General features: G+C 50.4%; 1 protein-coding gene across 3 annotated transcripts in view; it reads right to left on the bottom strand.

The window, feature by feature from the left end:
* Positions 1-23,533, bottom strand: part of MLPH (melanophilin) — a 45,078-nt gene extending 21,545 nt beyond the window's left edge. For all 3 annotated transcript variants that reach the window (XM_065930715.1, XM_065930735.1, XM_065930725.1), the window contains exons 1-4: positions 23,296-23,533; positions 16,389-16,522; positions 1,453-1,674; positions 1,195-1,307 (exon numbers count right to left, since the gene is read on the bottom strand). In XM_065930715.1, coding sequence (XP_065786787.1) covers positions 1,195-1,307; positions 1,453-1,674; positions 16,389-16,498 — 445 coding nt within the window. In that variant the 5' untranslated portion in view covers positions 16,499-16,522; positions 23,296-23,533. The remainder of the gene's footprint in view (positions 1-1,194; positions 1,308-1,452; positions 1,675-16,388; positions 16,523-23,295) is intronic.
* Positions 23,534-24,618: the final 1,085 nt, after the last annotated feature.

Genomic DNA, 24,618 nt, shown 5'->3' with positions numbered 1-24,618 from the left:
CGTGGAGAAGCAACCCAGGGAGGAGGTGGGGAAACCCTCCAAGGATAGGGTAAGGGTGCCTCCCTGTATCCCCGCGGCACCCCTGGTGACACTGGCTGTCTCAGCGTGGTTCTCAGGAGGACCGCTTTACTCTTCAAAATGTCCTGGTTTTGGTGATTTAGCACATGCCCCCACAGCCCCCACCCAAGAAGGGCCCCTCACCCCGCAGCGGTCTGTTCCTTCGGGTGCTAAGGGCCATTACAGGTGAGGGTGCCTCTGGGTGGTCGGTGCTAAGTCAACAGCGTCCTAAGGGGCTGCCCTGGCGGTGCAGTCGGTTAAGACTCCAAGCTACCCATGCAGGGGGCCTCGGTTCGACCCCTGGACAGGGAACTAGATCCCTCATGCTGCAACTAAGGGTTCAGATGGCGCAACTAAATATCCCCTGTGCTGCGAAGACCTACGACCCCAAGTGCCACAACTAAGACCCTGCGAAACCAAAGAAATTCGAATAAATACGATAAAAACACAAATGAGTGTGCTGAGACCCCTCTGAAAGCTGTGCCAGGCCTGGTACGTGTGCAAGTGCCCTGGGGGTGGCCATGCCCAACTTCTGCATCCGCCCACTAACCCGGGGCATTAAGGAGCACAGGACACAAGGCGGCACCTCCCCAGGAGGCCCCGGGGAGACGGCCAGGCTGGGGCACACCAAGGACACCCTCAGTCTCAGGAGCGTGGCCCCTTCTCTGGGCCTGCAGGGGCTCCAGACCCCAGGGCACTGGCCTTGGGCCCCCAGGTAGAGACAGTCAAGATGCTGAGCCCCAGCCTAATAGCTCTCGTAGCCTGGAGCTGGTGTCAGAGCAGAGCCTGGGGCTCAGATGACAGGGGCAAGCCTATTGCTTCCTGAAAACACCACTCAGTTCTCCCCATTCAAGTTCAGGAGGAACTCCCAAGGTCAGGTAACCTCACAGCCTTCCCTGAAATATTGGTCAACCCAAATGGCTTCAAGGTGGACAACACAGGTGAACACACATTTAGTGTAACAGGACAGTCTGGATTTCAAGTTCTTCATGGAATAAATACTTGGAAAAGCCACTAATTGAGTTACAATCCATCTCTTCAAGTCTTGATAATCATCAGACTCAACGGGGAATGTTTGTTAAAAAGACAGAGTCTAGGCACCAAATTGGACGCCCAGGGAGGGGGCCCACTCCTTACCTGCTCCCCACAGCCGCCCGCAGAGGGATCGCGCCACCTGAGCGCTCCCGAAGCGCTTGAAGCGGGCTCTCACATGCCCGTAGTACCACTCCAGGGAGCCCACCTTCACGACCCTGCAGGCGAGGACACGGAGGTCAGGCCCACGCCCTGCGTGCGCGCGCGCACACACACACACACACACACACACACACATGTCCCTGGAAGGGACAGGCCAGGCCCCTCATCTGCAGGACCCTCCAACCTCCAGGTCCCACTCACCTGGCCAGGTGGCAGGGATCACAGAGCCAGCCTTGCTCCTCTGGGTGGGGGTGGCCGCAGCCTCTGCAGGTGAAGAGGTGGCAGTCCAGGCATTGCCTCTTGGGGGTCTCAAGGAGCCGGTAGGGCTGCAGGCAGCGGGCGCAGTGGGTGTTGCTCAGGTGGGCTGTGTCTGAAAGCAGCTCCCTCTTGGAGTTTTCCTTCTTAATCTTGCCCTTCAACCCCCTTTATTGGAAACAAGAAAATATTGAACCCCCTTGTTTTTGCAACAAACTTTAAATGTGTACACACACACACACACACAGAGCTATCAGATTCAGGCAATAGCGACCCCAAAGTCAGGTAATAACCCCACACGCAGGCCTTATTGTCCACAGCATCACCCCCACCCCACTCCAGGAAAGACCAGAAGGCTGGGTTCAAACACATGCCATCTAAGAATCAAAACACACTATGTTCATAGATGTGAAATTGCATTTAAACATTTCTGTGACTCTCTATGAAGTTACATTTAACCAGGCTGTGTGCCCATGACTTTCTTTCATTGCCAAAGGGGTGCAAACCATACAGATTCATCCTCACAGGAGGGGGCCACCCACCACAGCCTGCACAATCTCACGTGACTCAGTGTAACAGGAGGAGGATGGACAGAGGTCCTGGAGCCCAGGTTTATCCCCCAGCTTTGACCCTGAGCCCGGAGATTTTCTGATTCAAAGCCCACAGCCTGCAGGCTCCGCCCAGGCACCCAGCACAGCTGGACGAGCGTGGATTCATGGCCACTAGGACCCAGGGTCCAAGCTCCCTCAGACCACGTGGGGTCGGCAGCTCCGGAAACTAACAGAGATGGAGCCAGGTGGGATCCTGGAGCGGTGCACCCTGGTTGGGCCACACGGTTATCTAGAGTAAATCTGTTGCCCAGTGTCATTGTTTAAGAGGAAATTAGATTCCACAGGCCTCAACTAAGAGTTTACATGCTCTAAATAAAGATTCCCAGTGCTGCAAATGAAGATCCTTGTGCTGCAACTAAGACCCAGTGCAGCCAAATAAATAAACAGAAGAGGAGGTTAAAGGAGACAGAAAATCCAGGAGGTTCTGGTCTGGTCAGAACAGCAGCAGGAGTCAGAGGACAGAGTGAGAAGCCTCATCCAGTTGTTGGGGTGATGCTGCCTTCTCCAGGGCTTGGCTGGCCACACCCGGTCTGCCTCCCTGGCCTGAGTGAATGGTGCTGAACTGGGGACAATACTAGGTAAGTGGAGGTCAGGTGGGGACTGATAGTGAGAGTTGAGAAGCTTAACCCAGACCAGATTAAGGGAGCCATCAAGGTTCAGAATCACAGTGGTCCCACTGCTGCCTGAATGTGGTCAGTCCCTCAGTCGTGTCTGACTCTTTGCAACCCATGGATGGTAGCCCACCAGGTTCCTCTGTCCATGGGGATTCTCTGGGTAAGAATACTGGAGTGGGTTGCCATTCCCTTCTCCAGGGATCTTCCCAACCCAGAGATGGAACCCAGGTCTGCACTGAAGGCAGATTCTTTACCGTCTGAGCTGCCCAAATAATCTCCCTAAAAAGGCTACACAGAGAGTCCTAAGGGCAAAGTCAGACAGTATTTCCTCCTGGAGCAGGTTGAGCTGACTGCCCAAGTTGGTTCTCCAGAATAAGACTGAAGAGTCCTGGGAAAACCAGTTATTCACACCAGCAAGTGTTCAATACCAGCTTCCTGGTGAACTTGCCAAGTTGAACTGATTGGAAAATGTGCCCCCGACAATGAACACACTGCTCTTGTTCTGGCTGCAGAGAATGTCTGCCAAACGTAATATTTTTAGTTTTAGATGAGATCAAATTAATCCATTCTTAGCGACAAAAATTAGCCAGACACTAGATGCCATTGTCTCCAGAGAATTCCGCAGAAACTGTGGTTTCTCATGGGGATGCCCCAGTGCAGGGTGGGGGTCTAAGACAAGGCAGTGATTCTAAGGAGCTCTGGGAACCTCCTGATCAAACTAGGTGTTGGCTATGCTGCACTGAATTCCGTCTCCCAGCTGTGCACTAAAGTACTCATGAAGACAGACACAAAATAAGACTCTTATCTTGCCCCCCAAAACCAAGAAACACAGCCTACAGGTGGTAGGAACCTAAGTTACCCACTGACTGGTCTAGATAAAGCTGCACTGACAAGGTGAAGAAAGTGTCTGCCTCAGTCTTCACACCTGGCCCAGTGGAGCACCTGGGGCCCCGGGGGAAGGGCCTAGTCTTCAGGTCCACTCCTGATGTCTCTACTTCAGTCAGAGAACACAGAGGCCATAAGTGTCCCTCATTCTCCATCCAGGTAGGGTCAGACCCCCTGGGAAGAAAGATGAGGACATGGGGAGGTAGCAGCATCTCAGGATGTGAAAGTGAAAGTGCAGGGCGTGAGGTCCTCTTAAATAAGAGCTCAGAGTCCAGACGTGGTGGCTGGGACAAGAGCGCACCGAGTCCAGAAGAGGTGGGTGTATTTCAGTTTTGAGTTTAGGGGGAGCAGATAAAGATACTCTGTTTCAGACTCTTTAAGACATAACTTCTCTTCTGCACACCTGGAGAACAGGAGGGCGGGAAGAGGGGGACCCCATGTTGGTCCAGCAGAATAACACCAGAGGCCAGTCAGCCACAGAGAATATCCACCAATTTGAAGAATCCTGAGGGACCAGAGACAACCATAGCCTGCTTATTGCAAACATGGGGTTGACCAGATGTCCGTGCAGCCCAGCATGAAGCTGTGGGTCAAAGTCACTTTCAGGAATGCAGATGTTGAATGTGACGTACCACCAGAAACAAGGAAGACTTGAGGCCATCTGTGTGCTATGCTGAGTGGGCACACGAGGGAGGAGCAGGAGATAAAAAGAAGCCAGGCTGAGATGGGAAGACCACAGACCACGTCCACTGAGATGGTGAAGGCTGGGCTAAAATGAAGATGGAAAGGAAGTGAAGCTGGCGACAAGGAGAGGAACAGGCAGAATGTCAAGTCCAGTGATTCAGAATAGTGGTTCTCAAAGTGTAGTCCAGGGGCCTCCAGGGGTACCCCAGATCCCTTGATAGGGGCCACAAGGTCAAAAGTCTTTTCACAATAACACTAAGGTTTGTTTTTTCTGCTCTTGGGCCCCTGGCCTGGCCGTGCAAGAGCACTGGTGGGTGAAAGTTCTGGGGTCTCAGAACAGATCAAGCCAGAGGAACAAACTGTCCCTCTGCTCTCTGTCAGAAAGAAAAGGAAAGCATGTCTTGATGAAGTGTGTCTTTAATTGAAAGTATGTCAAGTGGGACTTCCTTGGTGTGTGAGGCAAGCAGAAGTAATGCCATGGCAGGCAGCTTAGATTAGGAGCAAGCCTTCCTACTTCTGGGTGGTAAGATCATCAGGCCACCTGGATACAACCAATCAGCTTTCGCTTAAACACTGACCACTGTTTGCCGATTAGGAATGGGGTGGAAACCCCTGGGAAAGTCCTGCACGAGCGAAAGTTTTGACCAAAGAAATTGCTTTGCAAACTTGTAACCAATTCGCTTAAACCAACTACCAACGGCGTGTGCTCACCCTATAAATTTGTGTAACAGCTTGGGCTCGGGGCTCTCTGACCCGCACCACTGCGTTGGATGCGGCAGGAGCCCTGACTCGAGTCAGCAATAAACTTCCCTTTTTGCGAGTTGCATTGTCTTGGAGACCTTCTCTCTTCCCGCTCGGGGATTCGGACATCGGGCATAACAGGTGGTCCAGTGGTTAAGAATCCACCTGCCAATGCAGGGATCACGAGTTCTTCATGGGTTGGTGAAGATCCCACATGCCACCAGGCAACTAAGCCTGTGTGTGACAATTGCTGAGCCATGAGCAGCAACTCCTGAAGCCCGCCTGCCTGTTGTCCAGTCACTCAGGTATGTCTGACTCTTGGCAACCCCACGGACTGCAGCATGTCAGGCTTCCCTGTCCTTCACCATTTTCCAGAGCCTGCTCAAACTCATGTCCATTGAGTCAGTGATGCCATCCAGCCATCTCATCCTCTGTCACCCTCTTCTCATGCCCTCCATGTGTCCCAGTATCAAGGTCTTTTCCAATGAGCCGGCTCTTTGCATCAGGTGGCCCAAGTATTGGAGCTTCAGGTTCAGCATCAGTCCTTCCAATGAATATTCAGGGATGATCTCCTTTAGGATGGACTGGCCCTAGAGTTCCACAACAAGAGAAGCCATCGCAACGGGAGGCCCTCACACAGCAATGAAGAGTAGCCACTGCTCGCTGCAACTGGAAAAAGCCTGCATGCAGCAACAAATACCCAGCACAGCCCAAAATAAACTAATTAATTAATTAAAGAGTATGTCAAGTGGTGGTACTAGTTGCTGGTGACAAAACCCAGGCTTTCAAGCTCAGAGAAGACTTTTGGAAAACTTTTATGTCTCTGCTTCCCTGAGCTTCAGAGTTGTTGTCACAGAGAGGTTTCTGATGAGATCAGCAGTGATAATGATGAATGTGATTGCTTTGGTTATGTGTAACGAAATGCACTGACATCGGGAAAGTCTACACAAGTGTCCACATGTGGATAGAAGAACCATTCCATGTGTGACACAGACCAGTGGATTTTAATGTAACGGGGAAAGGAAAGTTCACTGACATGGTTTCAGATTCCACACTGCAACTTTAAGAAACTACCAGTTACAGGGTTTTCATGTATTGTCAGAACATAACATCCATAATCATCTGAAAAGGCTCCTCCTTCTTTTTCCTATCTCATCTGTATGAAGTCAGATTTTCTTCAACAACACATTTCAACACCCTGAGTGCAGAGGAAATATCAGAATTCAGCCACCCCTGAACATGCCAGACACGGAAGGGGTTTTCAAAAAGCACAGAACAATGCCACTGTTCTCATTTGTGCTTTTGTTTTGGAAACATTTATTTTTCATAAAATTTTTATTACCTTATAAGGAGGCTATTGTTCTTTTTTTGTTGTTGTTGTTAGAATCTTTTTTTTTTTTTTTGGTTAGAATCTTTTTTTTTTTTTTGGCTAGAATCCTTTTTTGTTGTTGTTGTTAGAATCTTTTTTTGTTGTTGTTATTGCTATTGTTCTTTTAAACAAATGAACAACTACTTTTTAAATGCCCAGTTTCAATTTTTGATAGGTAAGTATAGACAGATATAACCCAGGTAAGCAAAACCTCTTTGGAGTTTTCAAAAATTTAAGAATCTAACGGGTCCCTCCGGGCAAAATGCTTGAGAACCACTTATTTTGAAGCCACACATTTACTCTCCTGATGCAGAGGAAAGGGCTGAAGAGACAGGAGTGAGGAGAGAAGATGAGGGCCAGGGCAGAGAAGGGCACACATCTGGTGGGTAATTCAGGCACACCTTGGAGTGACTGTGGGTTTGGACCAGACCATCACAATAAAGTGAGTATTGCAATAAAGTGAGTCACAGGAATTTCTTGGTTTCCCGGTGCAAATGAAAGTTATGTTTACACTATACCGAAGTCTAGTAGGTATGCAATAGCATTATGTTTGAAAAAACAATGCACATATTCTAAAGTACTTTAGTGTTGAAAATTGTTAACCATCTTCTGAGTCATGTTCTGTTTGATGGTGGGGGAACAGTTCTGTGCTGACGGCTGCTGACACATCAGGGAGCTAGTTGCTGAAGGCTGGGGTGGCTGTGGCAACTTCTTAGAATAAGACAATGAAGTCTGCTGTGTGGATTGACTCCTCCTTTCACCAACAGTTTCTCTGTAGCATGCAATGCTATTTGACAGCAATTTACCCATAGTAGAACTTCTTTCCAAATTGGAGTTAATTCTCTCAAATCCTGTTTCTGCTTTACCAACCAAGTTTATGAATATTATAAATGCTTTGTTATCATTTCAACAATCTTCACACCATTTTCACCAGGATAGACCTATATCAAGAAACCGCTTTCTTTGCTCATTCTTAAGAAGCAACTCCTCATCTAAGTTGTACCATGAGATTGCATCAATTCCCTCATGCCTCAGGCTGTACCTCTAATTCTAGTTCTCTTGCTACTTCCATCACATCTGCAGTGGTTTCCTCCACTGAGGTCTTGAGACCCTCAAAGCCACCTGTGAGGGCTGGAATCAACTTCTTCCACACTCCTACTAATGTTGATACTTTGACTTCTTCCCATGAATTGCAGCTGTTCTTCATAGCATCTAGAATGATGAATCTCTTCCAAAAGGTTTTCCACTTATTTTTCCCAGATCTATCTGAGGAATCACTATGTATGGCAGTTATAGCCTCCTGAAAGGGATTTCTTAAAGAATAAGACTGGAGAGTCAACATTCCTCCTTGAGCCATGGGCTGCAGGGTGGACGTGTGTTATGAAGTATGAAAACTCTATTAACATCACTGTTAATCTCCATAAGAGCTCTTGGTGGATGTTTCACATTGTCAATGAGCAGTAATATTTTGAAAGGAATCTTTTTCTGAGCAGTGGGTCTCATCGGTGACCTTAAAATATCCAGTGAACCATATGGTAAACAGATGCGCTGTTCATCCAGGCTCTGTTGTTCCATTCATAGAGCACAGGCATAGTGGATTTGGCACAGTTCTTCAAGGCCTTGGGATTTTCACAATGGTAAATAAGCACTGGCTTCAACTTAAAGTCACCAGCTGCCTTAGCCCCTAACAAGGTCAGCCTGACCTTTGGCACTTTGAAGCCAGGCATTGATTTCTCCTCTCTAGCTATGAAAGTCCTAGATTGTACCTAAAAATCACAGTTTTGGCAGGAGTGTGAAGGAGGCTCTGAAGGAAGGTCTGGTTCCTTGTTTTTTCCAGCTTCTAAAAGGCACTTGCATTCTTTGGCTCATGGCTCTTCTTCCATCTTCAGAGTCAGCAGTGGAGGGTTGAGTCCTTCTTATAATAAATGACCCTTATACATTGTCCTGTCTCCCCCTTCCTTTCATTTATCAGGCTCTTTGTGATCACACTGACCTACCCATTAACCCAAGATTGTCCCCCCGCATCCAGGCCTCTGACTAGCAGCCTTTATTGCACCTGCAATTTTTATTCCCCTTTGCCACATAGCTCAACATACTCATAGATTGGGGGATTAGGAAATGGGCATGTTTGGGGGTTTTTAATTCCACCAGGATTCAGAGGGGAAAGTGTGTGAGCAGAGATCTTACTCCCAACTGAGAGATTTCAGGTATGAAATCCCTACCTCCTGTCCTTCCTGAAAAAACAACTTGAAGATGTGCTCCAGAGGACCGGAAATCGAATCTCAAGTGTGACCCTTAAGAATGAGTGCGAAACAACCAATGAGGCACAGAACTGAGGGACAGTAATATTAAAAGTGTGCCAACCAAATGAAACATAAGTGTCAGAGAGAATTGCTGAAAGAGGACAAGCGTCAAGTAGTAAGGATCAAAAGAAAGTCCATGATCTAAGCTCCTGACTATACGAATAAGTGTCAGGAATTACAACGAGGAAAATGGAAGCTTGCTGAAGTTCAATGGTTTTTCCAGCAGTTCGTGTACGGATGTGAGAGGTGGACCATAAAGAAGGTTGAGCCCTGAAGAGTTGATGCTTTCAAACTGCGGTGCTGGAGAAGACTCTTGAGAGGCCCCTGGACAGCAAGGAGCTTAAATTAGTTAATCCTAAAGGAAATCCACCCTGAATATTCATTGAAGGACTGATGTTGAAGCTGAAGCTCCAAAACCTTGGCCACCCAGTGCGAAGAGCTGACTCACTGGAAAAGACCCTGATGCCGAGAAAGATCGAGGGCAGGAGGAGAAGGGGCAGCTGAGGATGAGATGGTTGGATGGCATCACCGACTCAATGGACAGAAATTTGAGCAAACTCCAGGAGATCGGGAGGACAGAGGAGCCTGGAGTGCTGCAGTCCATGAACGTGCAGAGAGTCAGACATGACTGAGTGACTGAACAACAACAACAGCAAAGTTCTTTGAAGTCTTCTGAAGAGCGTGAGCAAACGATGAAAGAAAGGATAAAGAGGAATTATACAGTGATGTGTGAACGACAGACCGCTGAGAGGGAGCCTCACCAAAATCTCGTAAGTGATCTCAGACCAAAGTTAATCTCTAGGCTTTGCTGGCAGCTGACTTCCTGGTTCAGCTTCTGTGTTTTCAACCCTGGAGCTGTCTGTCTGTGGTGCTAAGTGGCCCAGCAAAGGGCAACCTCAAATTCCTCATTATTTATTTATTTTTAAAGCAAGTCATAGTTTGCAAGCCATGTCTCACGCCAGGAGATCTTTCATGGATAATCTCAGGCATTTGGGTTTGTTTGCAAAGATTACAAATCCATATCACCATCTGTTTGCCTTTCTGGGGACGGTTCACAGCCTAATATTTGACTTGTGGGCTGTGTCCTTAACACATAAAACAGTGTTCTCTGTAGGAAAATCCGGGTCCTCACCCAGCGATAGGAGTCACCCCTGCATTCTCATTTACCCCTTTCCTTTTTAAACATGGGGAGTTCTGTGCTTTTCTAATTTAGAAACTTCTCTATCATTCTAATTTTAAGACTTTCTTTATAGGTCAAAGATATAACTCATTGCCATTTTGGTTAAAACTTTCTTCTAATTTTTTAAAAAATTAAACATTAGTCTTTTTAAATTCAGATGTACATATTTAGTCAATACTTATTGATATGTTGTATTGTGATTTCTACCTGACTTGTCACATGTAGGTTTTTCCACCTCAAGATTAGGTACATGCTTACCTATATTTTCTTCCAGTAATTTTCATAGTTTCATGCTTTACATTTTTAATATATCAATTAAAAATTGAACTTAGGTCAAACTCCCTCCCCTAGTCTTGCACTCATGGTTAACTGTCCCAACACACACTCAGCTTTAATTAATCCTTCCCTTTCTCACTGATACGAAATGCTGTCCTTGTACCGGAAACTGTTACACATACTAGGTTGCATTTTAGAACTTTCACCTTGGTTCGCTGATTATTTATATCTGTGAAAGGCCCATGTTATGTTCATTAATGTGGCATTAAATACTTTTTATTGTCTCATGGAATAAGGCCCTGCTTATTAGTCTTAAATTGCTGTGTCTTGCGTCTTCATTTTCTATAATATTTTTTTCATATTCCCTCCAATACCTTAGGAATTTGACACTAATTCCTCAAGAGCCAACATCACTGCAGCATTCTTCCCATATAGAGGATGTGATATCACTTGTTACAATTTACAGTTTTGGTATGTTGTTTAGTGATGTTTTATACTATTCTTTATATGGCTGTTACATACTTCTTTTTTTTAATTGGAGTATAATTTCTTTACAATGTTCTGTTGGTTTCTGCTGTACAATGAAGTGAATCAGCCATATGTATACACACAGCACCTCCCTTTTAGACGTCCCACCCATTCCTCCATCTAGGTTATCATAGAACACTGAAGTGAGCTACCTGTGTTATTCAGCAGGATCTCACTAGCTATCTATTTTATACATGGGAGTGTATTTATGTCAATCCTAATCTTCCAATTTACCTCACCTTCCCCTTCCTCCTTAGGTACTTCATTTTTTTTTTTTTTTAATAAATAGGATTTTTCTATGTATGTTCTAATTGGTTACCTCTGATGTCTACAAAGGGGACACTGATTTTCTTTTATATTCTTGTATCTTATATAGCTAGACTACTAAATTCTCTCTTTTTTAAAATTTTGTAGGTAACTATCTTAGGTTTTTATCTTCTGCAGGTAACAGTTTTGGATTTCCCTGTCCATTGGTATACCAATTATTTTGTTACCTTCTCTAATTGCATTGGCTAGCACTAATAGAACATGCTAAATTGGTCATGATAAGTGGCAATGAAAGAAATTTTCTTGTTTCTAACATTAATATATCATGATGGCTATTGTTTGGAGCATTTTTTCATCATGTTAAAAAAGTATCCTTTAATTTCAATTTTATTACTTAAAAAAATAATAAAAAATAGTGTGATACCAAACATTCTTCCACAGTACTGAGATAAGCATAAGTTTTGTCTCCTTAGCCTGTGATGTCCAATACCATTTCAGCGATGATGGAAACGTTCTATATTTGTCGGTCCAGTGTGGCAGCCACTGCCCATGAGTATGGCTATTGAAAACTTGACATACGACTAAGGAGACAGAAGAACTGATTTTTAAGTTGCATTCAATTAATTTAAATAGATATACGTGGCTAGTGACTTCCATTACAGCCTTAGGCATATTAAAATGGTAATTTAACTGAGTTGTATTTTTCCTCCTTTATCTTTGTTAATATAGGGTATCAGAGTGACCCTAAGGAACATTTCTTTCCTGGTCTGAAGCAGTTTAAATAGCTTAGGAATTCTTTGTCCTTTGGGTATTCGAAAGATGAAAGATCTGACAGGGCCCAGGTGCTTTCATGGACTTTGAGAAGACATGTCTTAGGCAACTTATTCCTTTAATGCACCAGAAGGAAGAAGAGGAGCCTTCAAAGTAAGCACAGAGAAAAGCCAGGAAGGTGTGGGGAAAGGAACACCCAGTACAGACACGGGATTGATGAGGAAGGCATGGCCCTAGGTCAGGGAAGACTAGGGGCTGAGAAGGGGCTTCGATTGGGCCCTGAGGGGTGGCTGCCAAGACAGACCACTGGAACATGAGGCAGATGTAAGGATGTGCGGCGCTTGGATCATTTGAAATTAAGGAAGCAAGATGTGCCAGCATTTAGCAGGGCGTTAGGGCCAAAGGAAAGGCTTTCTGTGGTTTTGGTTTCTTTGTTCTTGCTTTAGTTTTGTTTGTTTCAATATGGTGCTAGACCCTACTGACGTTCCAAGCAGAAGCCAGAGGACAGAACGGGAGTAACTGAGGCAGCTCCAGGAGCCGGGAGCAGAGGAAAGGTTCAGAGTACCGGCTAGGACCCGAGAGGGAAGACAGGGTGGACGTGAACACGGTAAGTGCAGGGATGGGGGAGGTGATGCCTGGTAGCCTTGAGCCTTCTGTGAGGAAGCAGGCAAGCTCATTCCAAGGCCCCGGGTCTTGGAGGGGAGTGAAGGTTTGATGAGCTGCCTAACGATTTCTGTGTGTTTTGGGGCTTGGGATCCTCTGGAGTGCAGCACAGTGTTCTGAGGGGAAGCCAAGAATAACGTCACACTCTGTACAGTAAATACCCCACTCCCCAGTTGCTGGTCACACAGACCAACTTCAGGGAGAGACTGTATCTGCCTGGGGCTAAATCAGAGGCTCCACGGCCTCCCCCTTCCTCTTAAATTCCCAAAACAGTCTGCAAGGAAAGCTGTTTGGAAGCTCCACAAGGCCTCTGTCACTCAGGAGCTAGCCTCCCAGGGACATCCTCCTGGTGAGTTTGGAGGGGAGCTGTCCGAGAGGTCTACCAGCAGGCCTGGTGGTCCCTGGAACAAATGTGCTCTATGCGGGACATCTCGTTAGGAGGCTCACAGCAGATACAGACCTTCAACACCAGCTGGCATCCGTCTTCCCCACGGGGCCACAAGTGTCCTCCACAAACGGCAGGAGGTCAGGCCTGGCCAACGGGTCAGAGGCTTTCATGTCGTGGGGACGGTCTACCGGGCATTGGGCATTAGGGTCAGGGCCTGGGCCAGCTCACTGGTCACTCACTTTGACAGGGGAAGTCAAAGCAGTGCTGGTCCTACCACGTGCGAGAGGGTGCCAGAACCTTCTCCCAGGCCCCGTCCCAGTATCCCTTACGGGGGGATGCTCCCACCTGGGGAGAAAAACTGGACAGCAACCTTCTGTTCACTTTGTAAACACGAAATGAAACGCGTCTTTGTTTGATGGTTTCCTAGTTGGTGTATTTGGTGAGTCGACCTTGCTGCCGGTGAACCAGCCTTGAGCGCGCACACTGTGTCCATCTGATGTGTACTCAGGATGGGCAAGTGCCTTGCAAGTAATGAATGTGTTTGGTTCTCGGTTTCGCAGTTTTTCCCCCTCTATTGACTTTGTTCTCTCAATGACCTTGCTAAGGTTTTGAGCTGGCCCATCCATTTGGCTTCTCTTTTGGAGCGTATCAAAGACATCAAAAACTCATCTGATTGCTGTCCATCTGAAACTGAAATAGCCTAGTAAATCAACTCTATTTCAATAACAATTTAAAAAGCCCTGCTCATCTGAACAAGCCCTGAGCTGCTCAGTTTGTCATAGACACCCACTCAGCGCTCAGCTGAGGGCCAGTGCCTGCTCTCAGGCTGCTGTTGATTCAGAGATTAGAGACCCAGGAACTGGGAGCGTCCATGAGGACCCCAAGGGACCGTGCAGAAACCCCAGTGTGCTACGGAGACTGGCATAGTGTGGCTGCAGGAGATGGATGGTTAACATTGAAATTGTTTAAATGCAGAGATTAACGTTGAGACGAGGCCAGGAAGAAGGAGGTTTACGGTTTTTAAACCGTCTTCAGTTTCGTACCAGACTGCTGGTATTTTAGCCAAGGCACTCTGCAGAACCAGCGTCAGGGTCCAAACACCAGTCTTCATTCTGAGCTGTGCCTTTCCTAAGTCTCAGCCCCGCCGGAGTGGAGCGTGAGCCCGTGGGCTCTGGCCTCACGGAGCCGCACGACCACATGCCTGAGTCCTGCTCCCGGGGGTCAGGGGGACATGGGGAAAAGGCCTGTCACAGGCAGAGGCGGCTTCAGCTCTTGCTGCTCGGATAACCAAGGACACCTGGCAAGAGACAAGCACCTCGGTGTTTCCACAGGCGCCCTCCACTTGACCCCGCGGCTTAGCTCTTCCAAATGTATCACCGGTGGCGGTACGCACAGGAGGAGCTAACACAGGAGCACGTCCGGGGCACCAGCATCCTCGCTCTACCCTGGCATGGATTCTCCCAACCACCGCCTCTCCGCACGCGGACACTCCCAGGGACCACGTCCTGCGCTGTTGTATTTAATAAGCTTACCCCTAATCGTCACATGTCTGGCCGAGAAGACACTAAATCCTGAGCAGAAGGCTTCAGGGACTTCTGAACGAGGCTGTCACCCTGACCTTAGCTGACTGACCAGGGACCTGACCTGATCCAAGGGCCCCCAGGAGAGGGTGCGTCAACAGCGGGATCCTTTGGAGACTTCACTTCCAGCAGTAGCTGGAGGCTACGGGGGGCAGTCTCCTCTTTGCAACATGAAATGACTACAAGAAATACGGAAAGTAAGGGTGATGAGGGTCAGAAGGTTGTGGTGCTCCCTGTAGGCAAGAAACAGGAATTTCTACAAAACTACCTGGGCTCTGGACAGAGGGGGGCGCTGATGCCCTCAAAGGTCTCCCTGGAGAGCTGTGATCCCCTCCCCCCCCATCGATCTGTGCTTCTATAAGGGCATGGAATGGGAGGGTCTGAGTTGCCATTAAAAACAAGACTGACAACAGCTGGGCTGCCTGGGGCTGTGATCCCCAGACAGGAAAGACCAGGCGGCCTCTATCACTAAGAGCATGTGGCCCTGGCCCCAGGCACAGCCTCCAGGTTGAGGCAAAGAGAGGAGACAGGAGGCAAGGTGGGTGCCTGCCCCAGCCAGCACTGGGATGACGCCCAAGGGTGGCTCTGGGCCCTGGTCCTGGGGTCCCGGCAACTGATGGGAGTCAGGGCTCCAACACCAGCGGGGTGAAAGCTGCTTCGTAATGAAAACCCAGGGGGTGTCCTGCAGCCTGGGACAGAGCAGAGGGGAGGACGGCTGCAGAGAGGCAGCAAGAAGCCCCCTGGTGCTGCTCTGGACCCCTCCCCACCATCACCAGGGGGTGCTGGGCTTCACTGAACTTGCTTCACTTGGCAGCTTGTCAACACCTTGACTCCTGAGCTCCAGACCCAGGAGAGAGTTGTGTGCCTGCTTTAGGCCGCAGGGTTTGGCGTGATCACAGCAGCCGCGGACTCTGCAGGTGGACACTCCCACAGTCCTGTCTCGCTGGGCTCCCGGCTGGTGTGTGTGGGGCCGCCCTGTCCCCCTCGTGTCTAACGGGCCGCCCAGGGTCCACAGATCTGTGTCCTGGTTCCCTCCGCACCTGCTCTGCCCTCAGCTTCCCCGGGTGAGGTGAGGATCCCTCTACACCCACAGTTACTCAGGTCCTGACTCTGGAGTACTCCATGACCTCCATGCCCACTCCCTTAAAATCAAGACCCCACAACCAGCCCTTAGGCAAACTTGTTGGCTCCCCCTGGACAGCTCATCTGACTGCTTCTCAGGAGTCCGCCGGTGGCAGAGCAGAATCTGGGTCTTGCTACTCCCTTGCCTAAAGGCCTGCCGCCACGCAGAGAACAACCAGTCCACGTCCTGCTTGGGTCCTTGGCCCTGTGATTGCCTACACTCCACCCCAGCTCTGACCTCCTCTCTGCCCTCCACCGCCAGGAGACTTTTAGGCCTTTCTCTTGGCCACTTCCCACCCGCCTTGAGTCTTCACTTAACGTCTCCTTTGCAATAATAGGCCTGCCAACCCACAAAATACCCCGAGGCAATAAGGGAGCCCAGGAGACAGCTAAGCCTTGAGGTTTGGCAGAGGAAGATGCAAAGCAGAAGAACAAATAACGCCAAGGGGGCTTTAGCTAAGCCCACAGGAGAGACCTGCAAGGTGGCTCTGGGGCTCCACAGTGAGAATGAGGTGGCCCCCACTCTGCTGGGAAGAGGTGAAAGTCCGCCTTTGTTCTGAAAGCCCTTAATCCCGGCTTCTGGGTGTTGCAGATCAGCATCGAAAGTTTCCCTCTTCATCACCTTTATTCATGCAAGGCTGTGGTCTTAGCATTAGGAGAGACTGTCACCCTGGCGCCGGATCAAGTTGAAATAAAACTATTCGGGGAATGTCTGACCATCAGGAAGGAAGTCAGAGCTCCTTGTTTTAGTTAAGGGGGAACTGAGGTCAGAAAGCATGTGACTTTCATCCAGTGTCCTCCACCAAGTTACTGCCATCTGCCCACCCAGAGACCCCCAAGGGGCCGGCCCCTCCAGAGATACTAGGGCCACGCTGCAAGGGTCCCGCCACACACACTTACTCTAGCCTTTCCTCTTCTTTCCTTCGAAGGTCGAAGTCCCGTTGAACCACCTCCCAAACATGCTTGGCCTCTTCATCCGTGAGCTTGGAAAGATCCAGTTTCTTCCCCATCGCGGCTGCTCGTCAGGGTCACACCTGGAGTGACACAGGGCCCAGTGGTCAGCCCAGGAGGCCCGTGCGGGTGCCGGCCGAGTCACAGAGGAAGAGGCAACGTGGAAAACACCGATTTCCCAGGAGCTGGAACCTGGGTTAGGACGTTTTTGAAAACAGGCAAACGTGTGTCTGGAAACACGCACAGTCAAAATAAGTAAACCCATGCGTAGAGTCCCCACAGCTCAGAGTCAGAATTCAGATGACACTGTGCCCTTTCTGGACCCTGCAGATCCCAATTCACACCAAGAGGACAAAGGAAGGAAAACTCAGCTGTCACAAACCAAGAGAAGCAGAACTTTACCATCTTGCTCGCTACTCAGGGTGCGCTCCGTGGACCAGCAGCATCTCCCGGAACCTATGAGAAACGTGGACTCCCAGGTCCCGGCCCTCCTGATTCAGAATCTGCGTTCCGACAAGGTCCTCAATGGGTCCTCCACCTATCTCCCCCTCCCCCAGCACGCCCACCCCCGAGCGTGTCGTCACACCTCCTAACAGCTAGCGGAGCATCATTTCCTATATCGTGATGGCGGCGACCTCCCCCTGGCACTCGGGGACACATTTGTGCCCCCACCTCTCTGGTCTGCGGCTCATGGACAGCAGGCCCTTGGCCAGGGACGTGGCAGCTGCACTCAGTCCAGCTCTTTTCTGGCGGGACGGGGTTGGGAGGCAGATTCTGTTTGGGTGACGGGATCTTGGTGGGAACCGAAAGTTCAAGAATCTCTGTGTGACTTCAGTGAGTCTTCACGAAGGACCGAAACCTGCTTTTCAGGAACATCAGAGAAGGGACCCAGCCTGTCTGGTCTCCCTGGGAAGCCTCAAACACCAACCAAAGCCTCAAATCTGCTTCTGAATTCTGAGCAGCATCTCCATTCACTGACGCTGACCTCCTGAAAGTGATCTCTGTGCAAATGCAAACACTTGCTCTGTGCTAGAAAGCCAGTTTGCTCTATAAGAGATTAATTATGAAGAGTGACATTTTCGGAGTAACACTCAGATACCACTTAAAATGAAAGTGGCTACAGAGATCCCGTGGCTGTCAAACTATGCCTTAAAATAGGAGAAAAACAATTTCTAATTTTTTTTTTTTGCACTGATCCTCTCAATATTTCCAAACTCAAGCACTATGATGTGAATGCTGTGTTAAGAGGATGCCCTGATGGGTCAGAATCATTCAAACTGTTTTCTTTACAGTTGAATTGAGATTTTTGGATGTGAAAACATTAAACCCAAACTGATTCTTGATGCTTCCCCAGAGCACATAGTTTCTGTTTTTCTTTAAAAAATGAAACAAAAAGTCATTTGATGGATGACTGGGGTTTATTCATTTTTGCTTTTTACTTGTCGTTGAAAAAATTCTGTCATAAGAAGAACATTCATTTGAAATTCTATTTTCAGAGCAGATGAAAGCCGTGACTATCAGCTGAGTAGTCAGCATTCTGTCTCCTCTCCTAAAGGAAAAGTCACAGTTTCAGGCTTCATTTCAAGAAACTTAACTTGCGAGGTGTGAGGGAGAAAAATAAAACAAAAAGAAACCAGTATGCTTTTCCTGCCATGCAAGCTTAACTGTCTTAGAGTGGGTCAGTGACCGATGGCCCATGGATGAACGACCCACTTGGGGTCAGAACCCCTGCCTGGAGGCTCCACACCCAGAGGACGCACCCCCCACCCCTCTCAAGCCTGTCTCTTCTGTCTGATGCTCCTTTCTAACAAGGATGGCACTTGGCTTCCCGGCTTAAGACAGCCAAGTCGATCGCAGCCTGGGGACTGGCGATCCTGGACCAGAGAGTCACCTCCAGAGAGGGGGCTGCCTGCCAGGGATGGGGTGGGGAAGACACCTAGGCTGGCTGCCTGCTGCCGGAGTGAGGCCAGGCAGAAGCTGCTGAGCTGTGAACAGAGAGCACAGGGCACAGTGCTTCAAGGGAACCGGGGCTTCGTGACTTTGCACTAACTCGGAGGTTCCAGGGGTCACCCTGAGTTGTTAAGTGACAGTGTTCGTGTCTCAGTTGTGTCTGACAGCTTGTGACCACCCCCCTAACACACACCATGGACTGTCGCCCGCCTCTGTCCATGGGATTCTCCAGGCAAGAATACTGGAATGTGTAGTCACTTCCCTCTCCAGGGGATCTTCCCGACCCAGGAATCAAACCCGGGTCTCAGGCACTGCAGGCAGATTCTTTATGGTCTAAGCCACCAGGGAAACTGATGAGTGTTCATGATGCTCTGTTTAATGAAGCCAGGAACGAGGTAATACAGAGTTTGAAAAACAAGCATCCCATGTAGCTAACCCAAGAGCGGACTGTCGATACTTCATGGGGTAGACATAATCCGAAAACTTTTACTCTGGTGCCTGTTTTTAGCTCTGGTCCAACTTCTGGGTGAGCAGGAGGTCCTGGGAGAGGAGGGGAGGAGAGTGACTGGAAACTTCAGATCCGCCCCATTCATAGGACGCTATGCCATGCAGCTGGGAGGTGATGCTTCCCAGGGAAGCAGGTTCCCGGGACAGCCAGGGGTCAGCAGCCTGTGGTCCCCGACACGGGGCGTTATTACAGTGACCAACCTTCCCATTCAGTGAGTTGATGAAGTACAGAAGCTTAAAGCTTTGAATTATTTTTGTCAGTTTATTTCATTGTTGGTGGTGGTAGTGATGGTGGGTGGGCAGAGGTGGTAGTTTAAAGCTTATTTTTTTCCATCTTGGACCTAGTTGGTTCCAGCTAGCTTTTTTTTAAAACTTTTTATTTTTCATTAGGGTGTAGCCAATTAACAAGCAATGTGATAGTTTCAGGTGAATAGCAGACTGAGTCATACATATACATGCATCCTGTCTCCCCCAAACTCCCCTCCGATCCAGGCTGCCACATAACAGTGAGCAGAGTTCCTTGTAAAATACAGGTCCTTGTTGGTTATCCACTTAAAATATAGCAGCGTGCACATGTCCATCCCAAACTCCCTATCCATCCCTTCCTCCTATCTTTCCCAGGGCAATGGTACGTTTGTTCTCTTTGAGTCCAATTCTGTTTTGTAAGATCATTTGTATCATTTCTTTTTAGATTCCACATATAAGGGATGTCAAACCATATTTCTCCTTCTCTGACAGACTTCACTTAGTATGACTATCTCTAGATCCTTCCATGTTGCTGCAAATGGCATTATTTTAGTTTTAATGGCAGAGTAAGATTCCATTACTTAATCGACAAAGGTCCGTCTAGTCAAAGCTATGGTTTTTTTCCAGTAGTCATGTGCGGATGTGAGAATTGGACCATAAAGAAAGCTGAACACTGAAGAACTGATACTTTTGAACTGTGGTGTTGGAGAAGATTCTCGAGAGTCCTTTGGACTGCAAGGAGATCCAATCAATCCTAAAGAAAATTAACCCTGAATATTCATTGGAAGAACTGATGCTGAAGCTGAGACTCCAATACTTTGACCACATGATGCAAAGAACGGACTCATTGGAAAAGACCCTGATGCTGGGAAAGATTGAAGACAGGACAAGAAGGGGATGACAGAGGATGAGATGGTTGGATGGCATCACTGACTCAATGGATATGAGTTTGAGCAAACTCCAGGAATTGGTGATGGACAGGGAAGTCTGGCATGCTGCAGTCCATGGGGTCTCAAAGAGTCGTACACAAGAGTGACTGAACTGAACTGAATATTCCATTGTATATATGTACAATGTTTTCTTTATCCATTTCTCTGTTGATGGACATTTAGGTTGCTAAAGCTCTTTAAAAACTATCTTTAGAAAATAACCTTAAACTGAATGGAGAATATGTTTGATTTCAGCAACCAAAGTGGATAAACCAGAAGACATTAGCAATTGGGGGCTGTTAGCATCCTCCTGGCTTGTGTCACACGGGTACGCTGATGGGGGCGCTTGGGATGTGGTAGAAGGTGCCAGGTACTCTGCCAGGTACGGCCACGTTTAAGGACCCTGGATTCATGGAGGGGACAGCCTTTCAGCCATGGTCATCTCTCCCACCACTCCCCACTTTGCTCACCAAGACCCTGGTCTTTATCAGGTATCCCTCCAACCACCACAGTCGGGGGGGAACATGGGAGCAGAGGACACGCCTGACCCACAGAAGGGACAGGGTTCTGACCTGCCCTGGCCCGGGGGAACCTCCCAGGGTGTGCGTGCTGGGGAGGGCAGACTCACCAGGCTCTATCTGCTCCTGGTTCCACTTGGGTGTAGATAACGCCTAGTCATGAGCTTCCTGAACAAAACACTTTCAATTTGTGCTTGGTCCAGGGCTCAGATTTAATCACATTGTTAATCTTCAAGACTGTTAGTCATTTATAAGTTATAATGGAGAAAAGAGAATGTTACATAGAAGTTAATGAGTTGGAAAGAGACAGTGAAACCGGTTTTACAAAGTGGATAGCCTGAGCCCAGATCACTGCATTTCAACTGTGGCTCATCTGTATCTGTTAAAGATTTGAGTTCATATTTCGACCCCATTAGGGGGGAATATGGGTGGGGGTTCTTCCTACACACAACTTGGGTCGGAGGGGCCCCCCGAGCCTGGGAACAAAGGCAAGAATGAGTCGTCACCTCCTGAGCTGATAAACTTTCCAGCAAGCCCAAGTTCCTCTTCAATGCCCTACTGACGATGGCAGGAATGCTCTCTGACTCAGAATCAGGTGAGTGACCCTTATCTAGAAAGGTACAGGCACATTCTTGGGGGAAGGCCCAGGTGCTAGCCAGGGGGGGCTCTGCATTAACCCTTTGAGGCTGTTTCCCAAATGCTGCCTCAGAGCAGGATTGTGTGGTTACTTCTGCAGGCAGGGCTGGCTTCCCAGACACGCGACCAACTCCTCAACCTTTCTCAGCTGCAAGATGAGCACATTTCTACCCTGGAGGTAGCCCACCCCTGAAAGTGCTCTGAAATCAGCCCAGCAGCTCCAACCCTGCCGCTTGCCTCCCTCCTGCTCCATCTCGCCGCTCTCTCAACTCCCTGGGGAGCTGCTGGAATCCTTGTTTCTACACAGACATCCTTCCACACTTGCAGGAAGTGCAAGTAGCACTGGCTACAGACTCCGGAACAAGGTCGGGGCCCCAGGTGATGCTGCGGGACAAGGACGCCCTGGGCGTCAGGGGCTGGGCTCCAGTCCCGGTTCAGGCACCAGCCGGCCCCCATTGGACGAGGGACCAGTCTACTTCCCCTGCGGGTCTCAGCGTTCACAGCTGTACCATGACTTCTCCGGACATCTCCAGCCTTGGGTGATGCCAGGATGTTGGAATTAGAGGGAGGGATCATAGGGTGGGTGCAGGGGAGGGGAGCCTCATCCTCCAGAAATTGCTTCTGCAAAGAATGAGACAGGCAGCCCCCAAACGCTGACCCGATGGTAGGGGCGGGGGCCCCCATGAGCCATCACCACGCTGCCATCTGAGGGCACCGAAACCACCCTTCCGAGTAGCCTGCGGGGCTCTGGCTCCTCTTCACCACCACCCAAGCCTCCCCCTGAGCTGGCCTTAGCATTTCAGTCACTAATGCCTTAATCAATAGGGCCCCTTGCCTGCTAGTTTGTGCGCCTGGGCCGGTCCTCAGTCACGCCTGCGTGGCACCTACCAATGCGTGCAGAGTCTGGACATAGGGGGAGCGCAGGGACCTGTGACTGGTGCTTGGATTCTAAGGCGTGAGGCCCTGGAGACCCAGGCACGGGGCTTCTGTCCGAGAAAGCTGGGTCTTGCTGAAGCCTAGTGGAGTGGCCGACAGAGGGCTAGATGGTAAAAGATGGACGTGACTGGCTGAACCCAGGTGCCAACGCCGCTGCTCCACCACCATGGGCTTTAAGCCTGACTGTCTCCCTGGGCTTCATGGCCATCGGCATTGCTGCCTTTGCATCTAGTGGGCGAGTGGGGGCCTGCCACCCCCCTTTATCACTCCAGCCTCTCAGAAAGAAGTATGTAACTAAGACAGGGAAAAAAAAAAACACATAAAAATGTAAAGGTCCCAACTGAAAATGGAGTGGGGTTCTTCCCAACATGTGGTTAAGGTGCACAGGACGCAGGTGTCTGAGCCTGGGAGACCCGAGGGCCTTTGTAAGCAGGTCTGGCCTAGGCTTCCCAGGTGGCGATTCTGGCACAGAGCCCGCCACGATGTGGGAGACGCCAGAGACAAGTGTTCGATCCCTGGTGGGTCGGGAAGGTTCCCCGGAGGAGGGCTCAGCAACCCGCTCCAGTATTCCTGCCTGGAGCACCCCCTGGACAGAGGAGCCTGGCGGGCCAAGTCCATGCGTTCCTCACTTTCTGGCTGGGGCAGGGCCCTGGGGCTGGTGGCCACTCCCTGACTCCCTTCACCAGCAGACCCTTCCCCTGGCCCCGTGGGCTGGTCTGGGGGCCTGTCAGCAAACAAAATTCCAATAAAAGTGGGACTGTCAGGGGCCCCAAATCCAGGACACCTCCTCCCCTGCAGGGCTCACCAGGGCTCTCTCTCTGGCAGGAGTCGCTCCCCAAACAGCCTGAGTGACGGGCCCCTGAGTCTCCTCGGAGGGCCAGGCTCAGCCCGGTGTGCAGGGCCATCGCCGACAGGACTGCCGATGGAAGCCGATTTGCGCAGAATGGGCTCCCAGACTTCCAGTTAGGCGCTCCAGGTGAAGCCTGGCTTTGGGGTTCGGTGGGGCTGGGGGGCTGGGCGCGTCCTCCTCATCGGTCAGGAGGGGCCGAGGCCTGGGGGGCTGCTGGGCCATTTTTACACCGGCGGGGCTGCAGCCAGCCCCCCCCCTCCCCCCCCCGTTCTCCCTGAACTCACCGACTCCGTTCCCGGGGTGCCGGCCCTGGCCGGCGGGACTCCCGGGCTGCCCGCTCCGGTCCTGCCAGGGAGAGCGAGGCGACGGGCCGGGCGTCGGGTCTCGGGGCTCTGAGGCCAGGCGGGCCGATCCGGCCGGGCAGGGCGCAGGGCGGCAGGAGGGCGAGGTGCGGGCGCCCGCGTGGATCACGAGGCCGCGCACGCCCCGCCCAGCTCCGGGAGCCGCGAGCACCTCCGGGTGCCGGCGGCGGGCGGGGCGGGCACCCGGGCGCCCGCGCGGAGGCGCCAGCGCCGGGCAGAGCCCACCGCTCCTCGCCCGCAGCCCGCTGGGCGGAGGAAGGCGGCGGCGGGGGCGGGGGCAGGGCCGGGCCCGCACCTGGGGAGTCGGGCAGGTAACGCGGTGGCCGCGGGGGCCCCCTCGTGCGGAGGAACCTGGGCGCCTTTCGCGCCCTCGGAGCGCACGCCGCTATCTGACTTAATTCCCATCCCAGCTCTGCAGTTTACTCTGCTATTCGCTCGGGCTTTACAGAAGGGACACGGAGGCTCAGGAAGGCGCCTTCCCCAAAGCCGCCGGCGGGTAAGGGGGACTTTGGAGGGAGAAGCCCCGGCGCCAGGATCACCGCCGCGAGGAGGGTGCCGAGACCTCGCCCGTCAAGAAAAGTCGGCGGAGTCAGCATCCGCGCGCAGACAGGACAGGAATAGACTGGAGGATGCCCTGGGGGGCGATCAGAGGGCAGCCACTGGGTAACCTCCTCCTAGCGCCTGCAGCGGCTTCCCTCTCCACGAGCTCAGTGCAGTCGCTCAGTCGTGTCCGACTCTTTGCGACCCCTTGGACTGCAACACGCCAGGCCTCCCTGTCCATCACCAACTCCCGGAGTTTGCTCAAACTAATGTCCATTGAGTCGGTGATGCCATCCAACCATCTCATCCTCTGTCGTCCCCTTCTCCTGCCCTCAATGTTTCCCAGCATCAGGGTCTTTTCCAATGAGTCTGTTCTTCGCATCAGGTGACTCAAGAGCACCTCAAATCCACAGGGCCCCAAGCACCTCCAGCAGCTCCAGCCCACCGTGCCCGCTTATCCTTCCCAAATCCCCTGGACATTAAAGGCGTCACCACCTTCCCTCTCCCTTCCGGACTAGGGCGCATCAGAGCCAGGCTCGCCTTCTCCCTCTCACTTACCTGAAAGAAGATCAAACAAGAAGTACATTCTTACCCCCGGAATCTACTTTTCCATATCTGTGAAATGGGGATACCAACATAAATAAATATGTAAATAATCAGTGCTATTAGGTGAATGGATACTAGAATATCTCCATTTTACAAAAG

Source organism: Muntiacus reevesi, chromosome 1 (genome assembly GCF_963930625.1).
Source record: "Muntiacus reevesi chromosome 1, mMunRee1.1, whole genome shotgun sequence".
Lineage (NCBI taxonomy): Eukaryota > Metazoa > Chordata > Mammalia > Artiodactyla > Cervidae > Muntiacus > Muntiacus reevesi.
The sequence above is the reverse complement of the archived record's forward strand: the minus strand, read 5'-3'. Positions and strand labels throughout refer to the sequence as shown.